Source organism: Pseudophryne corroboree, chromosome 12, assembly GCF_028390025.1.
Source record: "Pseudophryne corroboree isolate aPseCor3 chromosome 12, aPseCor3.hap2, whole genome shotgun sequence".
NCBI classification, from domain to species: Eukaryota; Metazoa; Chordata; class Amphibia; order Anura; family Myobatrachidae; genus Pseudophryne; species Pseudophryne corroboree.
The window spans coordinates 144,740,651-144,759,589 of record NC_086455.1 but is presented as its reverse complement, the minus strand read 5'-3'; the positions used below and the strand labels follow the sequence as shown (position 1 = coordinate 144,759,589).

Sequence of the window (18,939 nt, the reverse complement as noted above, 5' to 3'; positions counted from 1 at the left end):
TTAAAGAACATCCGGTCGGGATCCCAGCAGTCAGTATACAGACGCTGGCATCCCGAATAGGGTCTCCAGCACGGTGTCAGAATCCCGACAGACGAGTTCCCGAACGTCCACATACCGCCGCTCCAAAGAGGGAAGCCGCGGACGGGGGTTAGGTTTAGGCTTCGGGGGGGAGGGTTGGTGTTAGGCTGTGCCCCAGGGGGGGGTTATGCTGCAATGCCAGCATATCATATCAAACCCCTTTAAAATTGTGGTGTCTAATTGCTTTGCATGGAAATAATTCATTGATATAATTAGTATACAGATAATGTCCCACAAAAGCAAAAATAACATGCCACCATCATTGCACTGGACAGAATTGTTAAAGTGAAACCCATTATATTGGAGCACTCTGACCTGTAGAGCAGCTCATTACATTACTCTGAGCTGCCAAAGCATTGTACTGTACCAGCAGTGATAACATACTATCAAATTAGTGTAATAATGAGCAATCTGTTCACAGAAGTATGTATGGGACTATGGGGGTCATTCCGACTTGATCGTAGCTGTGCTAAATTTAGCACAGCTACGATCAAGAACACAGACATGCGGGGGGACGCCCAGCACAGAGCTAGCCCCGCATGTCAGTCCCTGCCCCGTCGCTGAAGTACAAAAGCATCGCACAGCGGCGATGCATTTGTACTTCAGGAGTAGCTCCCGGCCAGCGCAGCTTTTGCGTGCTGACCAGGAGCTACTCGACGCTGGCCGGCTCGCAGCAGCTGTATGTGACGTCACGCAGCCGCTGTCCCCCCGCCCCACACACATACACACACGATGCGGCCACGCCTGCGTTGGCTGGACCGCGCCCACAAAACGGCCGCCATGTCGCCCCCTCCCACACAGCGACCGCCTCTGCCTGTCAATCAGGCAGAGGCGATCGCTAGGCAACGTCAGCCGTCGGCTGTCAGCCATGCGCAGTTCTGACCTGATCGCAGCGAAGAACTGCAGCGAGCGATCAGGTCAGAATGACCCCCCATGACCCAAGTGGAATATCAGACAAATGGTTTCCCAGGTTTATAAAGTAAATAAGCAGCTTTTTGCAGCATAGCACAATCCAATCATTTTAATTGCTCTTCCCCAAATGGCATAGTGTGCAGCTAGCCAATTCTCCACTTTCAGGGATGAGTTCTTCACTGGTGACATCACAAACATAAGCGTAAGCCAATTTAGAAACCAATTGTATTACAACATGGACATTTTTTTAAATAAAAAAAGAATAATACTAATGAATGATAAAAACAATAAATACGGTATTACTAGCTTTTAGGGATTATCACAATTTTCTAAACTGTTCAGCAGAATATTTAGGGGCATATTAATCAAAGCTTCGGGAGATAAAGTGTAGAGAGATAAGAGGCCATCAGTTCCTGTCATTTTTTTAAACACAGCCCGTAACGGGTGGTATTCATGTGACCGGCGGTCACATGACCTCCTCCGGCATCCCGACATCTCACTATCCCGATGGTCGGCATGCCGACCAACAGGGACTATTTCCACTTGTGGGTGTCCACGACACCCATAGAGTGGGAATAGAACCCGTGGCGACCGCAGGTCGCCACCGAGCCCGCAGCGTGGCGAGCGCAGCGAGCCCGCAAGGGGCTTGCTGCACTCGCCTCTCCCAGCCGGGATACCGGCGTCGGTATGTTGACGGGATCCTGGCGTCGGTATGCTGACCGGTGGTCAGGAGACCGCCGGTCAGCCATACTACACCCCCTGTAACATAACAGTTGAGTCAAAGCTGAGGTTAGTACATTAGCTCTCTCCAAACTTTCAGAAATCTGCCCTGTATTCTACACTTCTCAGCAAATATCACAGACAGAATTTGGACTTCCCAGACTCAGTTTTGTTCCAGTTGGTGTTCATAGTCCAATCCCCAAAGTACCACAGAGCAATGCACAATTAAATGACACAGCTGCTGTCACATGAACGAAACACAGACACACAATGCAGAATGCCACAGCAAAAGCATCAAGACCGATTTGTCGAAACAATGCACTTCTGCAACACTGCCCACTCTGACATGCAGAAAATATCTACATAACTTGGCCCACCTCTATCTGCCACTAATACCGCTTTCACATCGCAAGCCTGGTTCAAACCCTTTCATACTGCACTTTCGACCCGGGTTGGCCCCTTTAACATTGAACCCATGTAAACACCAGGATGTCATATAAAAGACTTTTTCTGGCTCACAAAGTTGTGGTGTCAAAAGTAAAAAAAAAAATAAAAAAAAATGATTTCAAAAAAGAGAGAGAGACACGGGAATATTCAATCCGCACCTTTTTTTTTGAGTCCCTGGTTGAATAACTCGGGTCAGACCCTTTCACACTGCACATTGACCCAGTTCTGACATGTGTTTAAGCCTGGGTTGAAATGTTGGGATGCTTGACCCGGGTTATTTCACTTTGGCGCTTTCACACTGCACCTCGACCCAGATTATTTTGGGGATGTGAAAAGGGTATGTTACAGCTCTGAAACCAGCAACCCCTGATCTTTTTCAGAATGGCCTCTCCAGAACAATAGCTACCTTATTTTTAGAGTAAGGTTACAGAATATATAGGTTATGTCCAACATGTTAGATTGGAATGGTGTGAGCCCCATTCAGCCCATCAAGGTCCTTGGAAAATGCTTTTCCAAGGAAAGTGGTCCCACCAAATGTATCATGCAGTACAGTATATGAGGCATGTTTGTGTGATGGCCCAAAGGAAAGCTGGTTCGCAACAGGTGGGTGGTATTGTGAGCATGTGAATCCCACTGTAGTACTCTTACCGAAAGGGGAACCCTATTACATGGGGTGCATTAGGTGTGACGCTCTCATATGACGGAGGCAGCATTGGAAATTCAAAAATAATTATCACTTCAGCAACATTTCAAATACAGAAAGCTGCAGCTGTCAAAAGCTTTTATTGCACAGTGTGAACTACACAGTGTTGTCTTCTCTTTAATATTAGAGCAGCTCCACTGGAAGGACTGCAGGTTTAAATCACAATAATATACATATAAAAAAATAATTTTAAGGTCTTGGCTTCCCTGCTTCTAGCAATGATGGATGCAGTATAAACTGCACCTGAAATCGGATGGCAGATCAGCCACCCTCAGACCCTGCAAAAAGAGTAGTTATGGGGACTGCTCACAGCCAGACTTCAACTGCAGACCATGGGCTCTCCACCAATAATATCACTATATCAATACAGGATTTCCTGTGATCACTGGGGTAAGACCACACTACACACAGCAATCACTTTCAGTGCTGTGTACAACATTCTGGTGACACCTACTGACCACTATTCTAAACCCCAAATTGGTCACAGGCAACCAGGATCCATATATCAGCCTATTCAAAGGGCGTGAAGTCCGCTCGGGTTAACCTTTCCTTTAGTAGAATGTGTGCGTCAAACCACAGAGCTAATACATACCTTGACAAACGTTACAGAGCCAATGTATCAAACATACACATATCTTTAAAATCGCATCAAAATAACCCAGTTTGGCATGCCACAGATATTGCAACTAAGCTCTGAACAAGCAACTTCCATATACAATGCATCTCTTACTTCTGCTCTGGATTCTGTTTCTCCACCAACCATTATTCACCCTTGCAAATTAACACCTCATCCCTGGCACACCAGATATCTACAAAAATGCTCACGTACTGCTGAGCAAAGCTGGAGGAAATCATGCTCTAAGGCAGACTTCCTTCCATTTCTAACTTATCTTCTCATCCGGGTGCTCTTCAGTATGCCGGCTGTCGGGATCCCGGCGCACAGTATACCGGCGCCGGAATCCCGACAGCCGGCATACCGACACTTATTCTCCCTCGTGGGGGTCCACGACCCCCCTGGAGGAAGAATAAAATAGCGTGGCCACCGTGCCCGCAGCGTGGTGAGCGCAGCGTGGCGAGCCCGCAAGGGGCTCATTTGCGCTCGCCACACTGTCGGTATGCCGGCGGACAGGCTCCCGGCGCCGGTATGCTGGTCGCCGGGAGCCCGACCGCCGGCATACCATACTACACCCTCTCATCCTTCAGTGCTGCCCTTTCTCTTGGTAAACAATCATACGTCAAGAACCTCATCTCTTCTCAGTCTTCCAAATCCCAGCGCCTCTTTGCCACTCTCAACTCACTCCTCTGCCCACCTCGTTTCCCTTCCTCACTCTCTGCTCTGGACTTTGCCACTTACTTCACGTCCAAAATTGACTCCATATGTCAGGACATCACATCACACCAGACCATCAGCAACCAGCCTCCTCCCATCCCTTACCACCCCTCCCCTTCCCTATCACCAACTCTGACATCTTTCTCCATTGCATCTGGTAAAGAAGTCATGGCCCTCATTCGTTCCTGTCCCCTCACCATTTGACCCTATCCCCTCCCGCCTCCTCCGCTACCTCTCTCTTGAAGCCTGTTCCCATCTTGCCTACCTTCTCAATCTCTCTCTCATCAGGTACTGTCCCCTCTGTCTTCAAGCATGCACTCATCTCTCCTATTCTAAAAAAAAAAACCTACCCTTGATCCAAACACGCTCTCCAACTACCGACCCATCTCTCTACTCCCTTTTGCCTACAAGCTCCTTGTGCGTATTGTCTACAACTGCCTTACTTTCTTTCCTTACACTCACTGCTTGACCCATTCCAGTCTGGCTTCCATCCTCTCCACGCCACTGAAACTGCCCTTACAAAAGTCTGCAATGACCTCCATGCTGATAAATCTAAGGGCCACTACTCTCTACTTATTCTTCTTGATTTCTCTGCTCTCTGATGCTTTTGACACTGTGGACCCCCCTCTCCTACTGCAAATCCTTCACTCCATTGGTCTGCGTGATACTGCCCTCTCTTGGCTGTCTTCCTACCTCTCTGACCGTTTATTCGCTGTCTCCTCTCATGACTCCACCTCCCCCCTCACTTCCACTAACTGTAGGTGTACCCCAAGGTTCTGTCCTTGGTCCTCTTCTTTTCTCTCTCTATACGTCCTCACTAGGTAAGATCATTAGTTCTTTTGGTTTCCAATATTATCACTATGCTGATGACACTCAAATCTATCTTTCCTCTCCAGCCCTCTCCCCTGCTATCCTCACTCGCATCTTCAATGGTCTCTCTGCTATCTCTGTTTGGATGTCCCAGCGCTTTCTTAAACTTAACATGTCTAAGACCGATCATCTTCCCTCCCTCCCGCATAACCTCACCTCCTACAATCTCATTACCTATTGATGGCACTACTATCTCCTCTACCCCCCAAGTGCGATGTCTTGGAGTAATCCTTGACTCCTCCCTCTCCTTCAAAACACACACATTCAGCATCTCTCACAATCCTGCCGCTTTCATCTAATAAAATCTTTCCAGGATCAGACCCTTTCTGACCCAGGATGCTACTAAGACCCTTATCCACTCACAGGTCATCTCCAGACTGGACTACTGTAATCTCCTCCTGACTGGCATTCCTGACCAATACCTCTCTCCACTCCAATCTGTCCTCAATGGTGTTACCCGGCTCATTTTCCTCACCAAATGCACTACGTCCACCTCTCCTCTCTTACAAGACCTTCACTGGCTCCCCTTCCCTTTCAGAATAAATTTCAAGCTTCTCACACTCACTTACAAAGCCCTCATGCACTCCTCTCCCATCTACATCTCTGACCTTATCTCCCTTTTCTCTCCCACCCGTCCTCTTCGCTCTGCTAATGCACGCCGACTCTCCTGCCTACGGATTACTTCCTCCCACTCCTACCTCCGAGATTTTTCACGTGCTGCACCACTTCTCTGGAATTCCCTACCTCTCCCCCTCAGACTCTCCACAAAACTTGAAACGGGCTCAAGGCCCACTACTTCACCAAACCCAGCCAACTCTCCTCCCAACCCTCTGTCCCATGCTCTCTATGTATCCCGTCTGTGTCATCCCTATCTGTCTACCCCTCCCCTTTAGAATTTAAGCTCTCACGAGCAGGGCCCTCTTCCCTCAAGTGCATATCCTTTTGCTTACTTTAATAATCTTCAACTGCACCAAATCCAGCAGTCTTCTGCCACCTGATCCTTATTTCAGTGTCATCTGCTGATGTAGCTATATTTATTTCCCCTGTACTTGTCCTATATTGTCTCCAACTGTAAGTTGCTGTTATCCTGTTTTGATTATTTGTTTGTGTGCTCTAATTGGGTGCTGCGATACCCTTGTGGTGCCATATAAATAAAGGATAATAATAATAAGCTGGGTCATGCAGTTTTGTAAAGAATATTCTAATCGTTAATGTGACAAAAGTACATTGCATTCTGGACACTGCCGCTGGCATTACATGCAGCAGCTGTGTGCGAATCAGGACGCTAACCTGGGGAAAACGGCCAAAGACCAAGGATGAATACAAGTGAGCCGAGCCATGCATCCTGCCACACCGTGCTGTCCTTATGCTTCAACTTTATTCCTACTCCACTGCAACAAATATACTAATCCTAAATGCCCAGTACACAATAAACTCCTCTGGATACGGCTACATTGCGACACACACACTAAATTAATAAAGCGGCATAAAAGTCAGAGAATCGCTACAATGTGACGCAAAAAGCACGGGAGAAAAAGGACACCTCTGTGCGACACTCCAGCTTGGCATCCGTGTCCTAGTGGGTCTTTATTCTCCATCAACATTATGCAACTAACAAATACGGTTAACACCAGATTTGCACCAATATAGGTAATTACTAGCTGCATTAACGTCCGATGTCCCTCAGTCACTTCAGGAACAGTTCCACGCAAAACAATTGTGCAAATATAATGTGCTGAAAACCAAATAAATCATTTTTACATATTACTTAAAAGCACACTATAAACCCCACATTTGGCAAAGATGGAAAATCATTGTAAGGAGTTTTGCCATTTAGAATGTTATACCATGTAAAATGACTTTCACGTGTAGCTATATACATTAGACATAAGATCATATCAGTTGGGGTCATGCCTAGGAGGACCAATCAGCTTTGCACACACTTCCTCCGAATACTTAACAACAGTTTGTTTTCAGCCTGTTTGGGAGAGAAACGTCTGCTGTTGTGTTCTCTTCCTTTTCATCGTGACACTTCTTCCTACAAGTCGCTCAGTTAGTCGCACATTATTTTACATAGAGTTCAGGCTCCGTCGGCTCCTCCCCGCCCCAGTACATACAAGGGATACTGGCTTATCAGTGCAACATGCTTTCTACTGGCAAAAAGGCTGCATTCTGTGATTACCCCACGGTAGCTCTGGGGTGCTTTGAGTCATTTCAGAAACATCAATGAGAGGGTAATAAACACCCAAAACATGCACTTGTGAGACCAAATTGGTAAAAACATGAATGAAAGTTTAATTAACAAACATTATCAATGCATCAATAAAAACGAAGAAATTTATGACGACAAATCCCATACACCCAGGTACACAGTGTCACCATCAGTCAGTTTACAAATAATTGTAAATGTGTTCAACTAATAGAGGTCGATTCAATTCGGCAACTTATGAATAGCGCCGGGAATTCGCTACCGACGCTATTCAATTCAGCTAGAGTTAAGTCGGCGATGGCCCGTTCTCGCCGACTAAACAGGTTGAATTGTCTGGAGAACGGGCATTCTCCGACTAAACTCCCCGGCGCGAGGCTGATTCCCGACAGAATCAGCCTCGCGCCAGCCGCGAGGCAGCACTTTTGTCGCGTTTCTTCTCTCATCCCCCGGGGATGAGAAAAGAATTCCCGACAATTGCGGGTAACTAGCAGCTGAATTGAATAGCCTTCGGGAGCTAATTCCCGGCGCTATTCATAAGTTGCCAAATTGAATCGACCCCATTGACTTTACACATTATCCATGCATGCAAACATCTTGAACTTCTACTAAAAGGAGTACCCATGTATAAAAATGACAAGTCTATATGGTAACTAATTACAAATAAGAACGGACTGTTTATCAGCGTACAGTAAATAGTTCATAGATCAGGAATGGTAAATGTATGACTATCTTAAAAAAAATAAACTATGTGAAAAACACCAAAATGCTCAACAGTAGTTAAACAAGTGTAAACAGTTAATTTATAAAGAATCAAGGCCAGCTTTAATTGATGTTAAAAAATAAAAAAAAAGGTCACAAACAGCCACATATAACTGACAGAGTAAAAAATAAAATAAAAGGATTCCCAATAAGTGTAAGAAAAAGAAAAAGATGAAACAAGCAACCAACAGGCCTCTAGAAAAACGGAAAAAGGGTCTGAAGAACAGAGCATATACTACTGGGCGCCCATGCAGGTCCAGCATCATCTTCTCTCCGGTATGCGTGGCAGGCTGTGCCGACTCCTCTCGTCTCACACTTTACACAGTGACTTCTCAGGTCTCTGGGGACCTATTGTTTACATCATCTCATGTTTATTCATAGCTACCATTCACTTGTCTGCCTAGCCTTTATCAATTAACTTATACTTATGCAAGTGTCTTACTGAATTTTTTTTTCTTATAAAGTTCATTGTTTCTGATATTTGGAATATATTCAACACTCCTGATTTATAGGGGGTACATTCAATTAGGGTCGAAAACTGCCGTCTGTCGAAAATACGGAAGATTTCGACTTTTTAAGGTCGTATAGTGATTCGACCTATTCAATCCCATAAATTTTTATTCGACAAGTTGTGGAATTCGACTTGTCGAATAGTACGTGAATCGGCGGTATAGCTGCCGATTCACGTACTTTTGAGTGTTGAATTTGGCCCTGTTTCCGACCATCTCGGTCCAACATAAGAAATATGTCAGACTGACATGTGGGACCCAGAGGAGGAGAGGGGGGGGGGGGGGGGGGGGGGGAGGAGCCACGGGGAAACGGGGGGGGCGGGCATACAGGGGAAAGCAGCGCTGCAGGAGGATGTGTCACAGCCGCGCCGCTCACGGCAGCGTCCACCCGGCTCCAGCAAGTGAGGTCACGCTTGCTGGAGCCGGGTGGACACTGCCGTAAGGTCTGGCGGCTCTGAGACCTCCTCCGTCTGCCCGCGGCTGTTCCCGGTGGTCTCCCCGCGGCTCCCCCCCCCCTCTCCTCCTCTGGGTCCCTCATCTCGATTCAACTTTTTAAAAGTCGAATTGAGATGAGATTGAATAGGGGTTGTCGGATCCATTCCAACAAATGCATGTCGGAATGGATCCGAACCTATTTGAATATACCTCATAGACATGATTTGGTGCATTACTGGACAGTGCAGAATGTATGTTATGCTGGATACAAACTTATATGGATCAACTGATATGCAGAAATATCTACAGGCAGATCGACATGACTGACGCCACAAACTGGGCGGCCATTCGCATGAGCCGGCCCAGTTGCGTCATCAATAACCGCCGTCTTGTGCAGCGAGTGTACTGGCGGTTGGCTGACCATCTGCACACGCAGCATTATGCCCAGAGCGGCCAACGACTGTACTGCAGGGCCGACGCGATGTGTCTGTGAATGACACCGTTTATAGATATATTGCTGGGACACACTGGTCAACGAAGCAGCAATATGGCAGTTGTTCAACGGGGGTGGTCTTCAGTTTGCCGGCTGTCGGGGTCCCGGCGCACAGTATACCGCCGCCGGAATCCCGACAGCCGGCATACCGACACCTTTTCTCCCTCTTGGGGGTCCACGACCCCCCTGGAGGGAGTATAGATAGCATGGAGCAGCGAGCCCAGCAAGGGGCTCATTTGCGCTTGCCACGCTGTCGGTATGCCGGCAGTCGGGATTCCGGTGCTGGTATGCTGTGCGCCGGGACCCCGACAGCCGGAATACCATACTAAACCCGTTTAACAGAACGGCCGATATATCGGCCAGTGTGCACGTACCTTACTCTCAAGCAATACAACATATTATTTTAAATATATACAGAAGCACTGGTATGGATTTAAAAAATTATATAATAATCTAGTACATTTATATTTCGCTGTCCGTCCATAGAATTGCTTTTCCTAAATTACCAAGAAGTAACTGTGAATTGTCATTAACCTTGTAGTGCAACATCTGTATAACTGTAGAAGGTTTAATCCATCTCCTCAATGTCAATGCAGTGGACGCCTAAGTGAGCTCACAATGGCTCACACTACAAGGGAGACAGGGTAGACCTAGAAGAGGAGGACTGGCTGTTGGGAATGGGGCTAAGTATAGGTGCCTGGGAGGGTACGGGGGCGGAGAGCCACATATGCTTATAGTTTGTAAAAGTGGCAAAAATATTTAACCATACCTAATTATGTAATTGCTGATATCCTTAAGGTGTATGCATTTTTAAGTGCATTTGGAGTATGTGCCAGTATACTATGCTGGCCTGTAACTTCTAATATCACGTCTCTAGATAGCCACCAATTATCTGCGTTTCTGCCTGCAGAACTGAAATCCCAAATACTATGACGTGTAACACCAGGAATGATTTGCAGCTAACAGTATTGCGGTTATGAATTTTGTGGACAATAGTAATGAAAAGATTCTATTTGGTAAATAAACCAATACACCTCTGATTCATCACACTCTAATTACAGATCACTTACATTTCACTGCAGAGAACATCATTTGTAATCATCATTTCACAAAACAAATACTGTATCATTAAGCTCTTGATACAAGAACATACACTTACTGTAGTATACTTTTGGGGTGATGTATTAAGCAGTGGAGTGGGCCAGTGCAGATGTTGCCAGCTTCCACCTATTGTTTTATAGGATGCACTTGATAAACGCTACCTCAAAGAGGATTGGTTGTCATGGGAAACTTCTCCACTGGTCCACGTGTCAACTTACACCTATCCACAAATCGCACCAATTAACCACTTTTGAAACACCACAGTTATTGCGACGAAGCCGCATCGTGCGTCCCACCATGCAATTGTGTATCTAATAATCAACAACGCAACAAATGCATAAGTACTTTTAACAGTAGCGCTGGCATTGCACGCAGCAGTTGTGTACGACTAACCTGGGTAAAAACGCATGACTGAGGGCACTATGCATTGTGCATCCTTATGCTCAATCTACCACTTTATGCAAATTCCTTTGCAACATAAATACTAATCAACTACAGTATTACTAATCAGGTATAATGTGAATAAGCCACTAAAATCAGGAAAACGTCATAAAGTTGCTACTATTGGAGGGGTGAAAAAAGTCACGTCATAAGGCACAAAAAGGATAGGTGCAACACACAAAACATGACTTACCTATTGAAAATCAGAACACAGTCTAGCAGCTAACACATCACAATGTCACTTTTAGGAAGAGTGTTAGTGTTGTGCCTTGTGTACCAAAGTTGAGGGGCTATGTGAAAGAGCAGCAGCATGGATCAGTATATACAGTAATGGGACCGGGGCTAGGTGTAGTGCAGGAACAGCAGCTGTATGTTACACACAGTGACCGGGGCTAGGTGTAGTGCAGGAACAGCAGCTGTATGTTACACACAGGGACCGGGGCTAGGTGTAGTGCAGGAACAGCAGCTGTATGTTACACACAGGGACCGGGGCTAGGTGTAGTGCAGGAACAGCAGCTGTATGTTACACACAGGGACCGGGGCTAGGTGTAGTGCAGGAACAGCAGCTGTATGTTACACACAGTGACCGGGGCTAGGTGTAGTGCAGGAACAGCAGCTGTATGTTACACACAGGGACCGGGGCTAGGTGTAGTGCAGGAACAGCAGCTGTATGTTACACACAGGGACCGGGGCTAGATGTAGTGCAGGAACAGCAGCTGTATGTTACACACAGGGACCGGGGCTAGGTGTAGTGCAGGAACAGCAGCTGTATGTTACACACAGTGACCGGGGCTAGGTGTAGTGCAGGAACAGCAGCTGTATGTTACACACAGTGACCGGGGCTAGGTGTAGTGCAGGAACAGCAGCTGTATGTTACACACAGGGACCGGGGCTAGGTGTAGTGCAGGAACAGCAGCTGTATATTACACACAGGGACCGGGGCTAGGTGTAGTGCAGGAACAGCAGCTGTATGTTACACACAGTGACCGGGGCTAGGTGTAGTGCAGGAACAGCAGCTGTATGTTACACACAGGGACCGTGGCTAGGTGTAGTGCAGGAACAGCAGCTGTATATTACACACAGGGACCGTGGCTAGGTGTAGTGCAGGAACAGCAGCTGTATGTTACACACAGGGACCGGGGCTAGGTGTAGTGCAGGAACAGCAGCTGTATATTACACACAGGGACTGGGGCTAGGTGTAGTGCAGGAACAGCAGCTGTATATTATACACAGGGACCGGGGCTAGGTGTAGTGCAGGAACAGCAGCTGTATATTATACACAGGGACCGGGGCTAGGTGTAGTGCAGGAACAGCAGCTGTATATTACACACAGGGACCGGGGCTAGGTGTAGTGCAGGAACAGCAGCTGTATGTTACACACAGGGACCGGGGCTAGGTGTAGTGCAGGAACAGCAGCTGTATGTTACACACAGGGACCGGGACTAGATGTAATGCAGGAACAGCAGCTGTATGTTACACACAGGGACCGGGGCTAGGTGTAGTGCAGGAACAGCAGCTGTATGTTACACACAGGGACCGGGACTAGGTGTAGTGCAGGAACAGCAGCTGTATGTTACACACAGGGACCGGGACTAGATGTAATGCAGGAACAGCAGCTGTATGTTACACACAGGGACCGGGACTAGGTGTAGTGCAGGAACAGCAGCTGTATGTTACACACAGGGACCGGGGCTAGGTGTAGTGCAGGAACAGCAGCTGTATGTTACACACAGGGACCGGGACTAGATGTAATGCAGGAACAGCAGCTGTATGTTACACACAGGGACCGGGACTATGTGTAGTGCAGGAACAGCAGCTGTATATTACACACAGGGACCGGGGCTAGGTGTAGTGCAGGAACAGCAGCTGTATATTACACACAGGGACCGGGGCTAGGTGTAGTGCAGGAACAGCAGCTGTATGTTACACACAGTGACCGGGGCTAGGTGTAGTGCAGGAACAGCAGCTGTATGTTACACACAGGGACCGGGGCTATGTGTAGTGCAGGAACAGCAGCTGTATATTACACACAGGGACCGGGGCTAGGTGTAGTGCAGGAACAGCAGCTGTATGTTACACACAGGGACCGGGGCTAGGTGTAGTGCAGGAACAGCAGCTGTATGTTACACACAGGGACCGGGGCTAGGTGTAGTGCAGGAACAGCAGCTGTATGTTACACACAGGGACCGGGGCTAGGTGTAGTGCAGGAACAGCAGCTGTATGTTACACACAGGGACCGGGGCTAGGTGTAGTGCAGGAACAGCAGCTGTATGTTACACACAGGGACCGGGGCTAGGTGTAGTGCAGGAACAGCAGCTGTATGTTACACACAGGGACCGGGGCTAGGTGTAGTGCAGGAACAGCAGCTGTATGTTACACACAGGGACCGGGGCTAGGTGTAGTGCAGGAACAGCAGCTGTATGTTACACACAGGGACCGGGGCTAGGTGTAGTGCAGGAACAGCAGCTGTATGTTACACACAGGGACCGGGGCTAGATGTAGTGCAGGCACAGCAGCTGTATGTTACACACAGGGACCGGGGCTAGGTGTAGTGCAGGAACAGCAGCTGTATATTACACACAGGGACCGGGGCTAGGTGTAGTGCAGGAACAGCAGCTGTATGTTACACACAGGGACCGGGGCTAGGTGTAGTGCAGGAACAGCAGCTGTATGTTACACACAGGGACCGGGGCTAGGTGTAGTGCAGGAACAGCAGCTGTATGTTACACACAGGGACCGGGGCTAGATGTAGTGCAGGCACAGCAGCTGTATGTTACACACAGGGACCGGGGCTAGGTGTAGTGCAGGAACAGCAGCTGTATATTACACACAGGGACCGGGGCTAGGTGTAGTGCAGGAACAGCAGCTGTATGTTACACACAGGGACCGGGGCTAGGTGTAGTGCAGGAACAGCAGCTGTGTGTTACACACAGGGACCGGGACTAGGTGTAGTGCAGGAACAGCAGCTGTATGTTACACACAGGGACCGGGACTAGATGTAATGCAGGAACAGCAGCTGTATGTTACACACAGGGACCGGGACTAGATGTAATGCAGGAACAGCAGCTGTATGTTACACACAGGGACCGGGGCTAGGTGTAGTGCAGGAACAGCAGCTGTATATTACACACAGGGACCGGGGCTAGGTGTAGTGCAGGAACAGCAGCTGTATGTTACACACAGGGACCGGGGCTAGGTGTAGTGCAGGAACAGCAGCTGTATGTTACACACAGGGACCGGGGCTAGGTGTAGTGCAGGAACAGCAGCTGTATGTTACACACAGGGACCGGGGCTAGGTGTAGTGCAGGAACAGCAGCTGTATGTTACACACAGGGACCGGGGCTAGGTGTAGTGCAGGAACAGCAGCTGTGTGTTACACACAGGGACCGGGGCTAGGTGTAGTGCAGGAACAGCAGCTGTATGTTACACACAGGGACCGGGGCTAGGTGTAGTGCAGGAACAGCAGCTGTATGTTACACACAGGGACCGGGGCTAGGTGTAGTGCAGGAACAGCAGCTGTATGTTACACACAGGGACCGGGGCTAGGTGTAGTGCAGGAACAGCAGCTGTATGTTACACACAGGGACCGGGGCTAGGTGTAGTGCAGGAACAGCAGCTGTGTGTTACACACAGGGACCGGGACTAGATGTAGTGCAGGAACAGCAGCTGTATGTTACACACAGGGACCGGGGCTAGGTGTAGTGCAGGAACAGCAGCTGTATGTTACACACAGGGACCGGGGCTAGGTGTAGTGCAGGAACAGCAGCTGTATGTTACACACAGGGACCGGGGCTAGGTGTAGTGCAGGAACAGCAGCTGTATGTTACACACAGGGACCGGGGCTAGGTGTAGTGCAGGAACAGCAGCTGTATGTTACACACAGCGACCGGGGCTAGGTGTAGTGCAGGAACAGCAGCTGTATGTTACACACAGGGACCGGGGCTAGGTGTAGTGCAGGAACAGCAGCTGTATGTTACACACAGGGACCGGGGCTAGGTGTAGTGCAGGAACAGCAGCTGTGTGTTACACACAGGGACCGGGGTTAGGTGTAGTGCAGGAACAGCAGCTGTATGTTACACACAGGGACCGGGGCTAGGTGTAGTGCAGGAACAGCAGCTGTATATTACACACAGGGACCGGGGCTAGGTGTAGTGCAGGAACAGCAGCTGTATGTTACACACAGGGACCGGGGCTAGATGTAGTGCAGGAACAGCAGCTGTATGTTACACACAGCGACCGGGGCTAGGTGTAGTGCAGGAACAGCAGCTGTATGTTACACACAGGGACCGGGGCTAGGTGTAGTGCAGGAACAGCAGCTGTATGTTACACACAGGGACCGGGGCTAGGTGTAGTGCAGGAACAGCAGCTGTATGTTACACACAGTGACCGGGGCTAGGTGTAGTGCAGGAACAGCAGCTGTATGTTACACACAGGGACCGGGGCTAGATGTAGTGCAGGAACAGCAGCTGTATGTTACACACAGCGACCGGGGCTAGGTGTAGTGCAGGAACAGCAGCTGTATGTTACACACAGGGACCGGGGCTAGGTGTAGTGCAGGAACAGCAGCTGTATGTTACACACAGGGACCGGGGCTAGGTGTAGTGCAGGAACAGCAGCTGTATATTACACACAGGGACCGGGGCTAGGTGTAGTGCAGGAACAGCAGCTGTATATTACACACAGGGACCGGGGCTAGGTGTAGTGCAGGAACAGCAGCTGTATATTACACACAGGGACCGGGGCTAGGTGTAGTGCTGGGATATAACAGTGACACAATACAATGTAGTAGCAGAGTCAGTAGGAAAGAAGACGGGCCTCACCTTCTGGTCCACGATGGAGCAGGCCATCTCTCGCACGGCCCCCAGGCTGAGCTCCCCGGGCTCGGGCAGTAGGACGGGCTCCCGGCTCAGGCCGATCTGGATTTGTAGAGAGAGGCCGGGGCCCGCGGGGCTGGGCGGCCGGATCACCGGGGGGGCGCTCATAGACAGCTGGGCCCGCCAGCGGGAGACACCAGGGGGAACACGGGTCAAACACAGCCGCACCCCGCAGGACAGCACCTGGCTAGACACTCATGCAGCTGCCGGGAGCACACACAGCGGGGAGTCACCGGCACACACAGGGCGGACACACAACTTCTACCCGCACAGCCACTCTCCTGGCACCGGCATGCCCATCACAGCGGCTTCCGGGACCCACAGGCGCTGCTCACACCGTGCCGCGGCCGCCGCTTCCCTTCCTGCAAAACTTTCACCATCAACAAGTCCGTGCGGCGCCCACACTCTCACACACACACACGTACGTGCACACACACTACATGACAACACGGGGCCCCCTGCCGGGCACACAGCAACATGGCAGCACCGAGGCCCCCTGCCGGCCGCGGCGCGTCATGACAGTGTGCGCCTGCACCGGGACTCCCCGGTTACTGGTAAACAAGGCCGGGGCAGTCACTGCTGGCGTCCGCTCTGGTAGCAGGTCACCGGGGTGCACTGCTAGGGACGGGCCGCAGCGTGTGGCTGCCTAGGTGTGCTGCCGGTATAGGGTCAGACCCGGGAGCGTGCTGGGCGGAGAGACAGGAAAACAAGACATGCACATGGGCACATTTATAGAAGAAATGTTGTAAAGTTGCCTGTTGAAAATCATAATAATTATTATTATTATTATTATTATTATTATTATTATTATTATTATTATAACTTTTGTATTGTATTTACGACTACATGCTATTTCCTGATCTGACCAGGAACAAGTGGTGAAATTCTGATCTCCTAAGTCTGCGGGAACATAGGATTTTCACACAATGGGGGTCATTCCGAGTTGTTCGCTAGCAGGTTTCGGTCGCAGCACAGCGATCAGGCAAAAAAAAAGTCACTTATGCGCATGCGTATGCGGCGCAATGCGCACGCGCGTCGTACTATTACAACGAACAATGTAGTTTCACACAAGGTCTTGCGAAGCTTTTCAGTCGCACTGCTGGCCGCAGAGTGATTTCTGGGTGTCAACTGACCGTTTTCAGGGAGTGAGCGGAAAAACGCAGGCGTGCCAGATAAAAACGCAGGAGCGGCTGGCCGAACGCAGGGCGTGTTTGTGACGTCAAAACAGGAACTGAATAGTCTGAAGTGATCGCAAGCTACTCTGAAACTGCACAAAATTATTTTGTAGCTGCTCTGCGATCCTTTTGTTTGCACTTCTGCTAAGCTAAAATACACTCCCAGAGGGCGGCGGCATAGCGTTTGCACGGCTGCTAAAAGCAGCTAGCGAGCGAACAAATCGGAATGACCACCAATGTTCACACACAGACGTAATAAAATGATGACATAAAATGTAAAAATTTAATATATGTGTCATTCTGTTTTGGCTATGTGAGAGCGCTTTTATAAATGTACCCAAATAGACAACGTATGTTCTCAAACTCGGCCGTCGGGACCCCAAACAGTGCATGTTTTTCAGGTCTCCTCACAGAAGCACAAATGAATAATTAGCTTCACCTGTGTCAGTGAGTAATGAGTACGGGGTGTAGTATGGTATGCCGGCGGTCGGGCTCCCGGCGACCGGCGCCGGGAGCCCGACCGCCGGCATACCGACAGTGTGGCCAGCACAAATGAGCCCCTTGCGGGCTCGCTGCGCTCGCCATGCTGCAGGCACGGTGGCGCGCTACGCGCGCCACGCTATTTTATTCTCCCTCCAGGGGGGTCGTGGACCCCCACGAGGGAGAATAAGTGTCGGTATGCCGGCTGTCGGTATGCCGGCTGTCGGGATTCCAGCGCCGGTATACTGTGCGCCCGGATCCCGACAGCCGGCATACTGAAGACCACCCATGAGTACGCTTTGGGTATGCGTGAACGGCGGTCACAATACCGAAGTCGTTCTCCCGGCAGCAGAATGCCGGCTGGTGGGGGAGGGGGGGGGGGGGCGATTGCAACAATGCCCCTTGCGGGCTCGCTGCGCTCGCTACAGGTTCTATTCCCACTCTATGGGTGTCGTGGACACCCACGAGTGGGAATAGTCCCTGTTGGTCGGCATGCCAACCTTGGGGATAGTGAGGGTTTGGGATGTAGGTGCCGGTAGTCTCCTGGCCGCCGGTAACTACATCCCGTGAGTACACTTGTCCACCTGCTAGGTGAGCTGTTTGGGTTTCTGAGGACCAACTTTGAGAACAACTGATAGACACCATACTAGACACAATTCCTGGTACAATTTAGACAACACATCTGTTCCACCAAATCACTTGCACCCCCATTTTGCCAAGACCTCACACTTCTCCATAGGTTCAGTACCGTTATTTGCCGGAAACCCTCCTCTCACCACAGTCACACACTGCTACAGCTGACTATCCTCATCCATTTTTTACTATCTTTTCTTGTAACTAAACGAAAACTTTTGTGGGTCATGTAACACCCCTTGTGTACATTAGGGTCATCTCACATTTAAGGACATTTAAGGACCTTAAAAAACCATTGTGCTTAAAATGTTACCTTGGATAAAGATATTACAGCTTCTAACTATAGTGATTCCTCCTTTATAAAACTTTCCAAAACATTTTAGAAGTCATTATTTGTGAAGAAACTCTGGGAGTAATTCAGAGTTGATCGCAGCAGTAAATTTGTTAGCAGTTGGGCAAAACCATGTGCAGTGCAGGGGGGGGGGGGCAGATATAACATGTGCAGAGAGAGTTAAGGGCTGTACTGACGGGGAGATTTCCCCAGAGATGTGTGCTGAGCGGTCTAGCACAGACCGCTCAGCACACATCTCTCCACCCGCTCAGCACATAGTCAGATTGCTTAGAAATTAGCTGAACATCACTCCGCGTGTACCCCGTTTAGATTAGGGTGGGGTGTGTTCAATCTGATTGCAGTGTAAAAATAAAGCAGCCAGTATTTACCCTGCACAGAAACTAAATAACCCACCCAAATCTAACTCTCTCTGCAAATG

General features: G+C 49.3%; 1 protein-coding gene across 2 annotated transcripts in view; it reads right to left on the bottom strand.

The window, feature by feature from the left end:
• Nucleotides 1-16,563, bottom strand: part of PRKD1 (protein kinase D1) — a 227,178-nt gene extending 210,615 nt beyond the window's left edge. For both annotated transcript variants that reach the window (XM_063948154.1, XM_063948155.1), the window contains exon 1: nucleotides 15,828-16,563. In XM_063948154.1, the coding sequence (XP_063804224.1) occupies nucleotides 15,828-15,989 (162 nt within the window). In that variant the 5' untranslated portion in view covers nucleotides 15,990-16,563. The remainder of the gene's footprint in view (nucleotides 1-15,827) is intronic.
• Nucleotides 16,564-18,939: the final 2,376 nt, after the last annotated feature.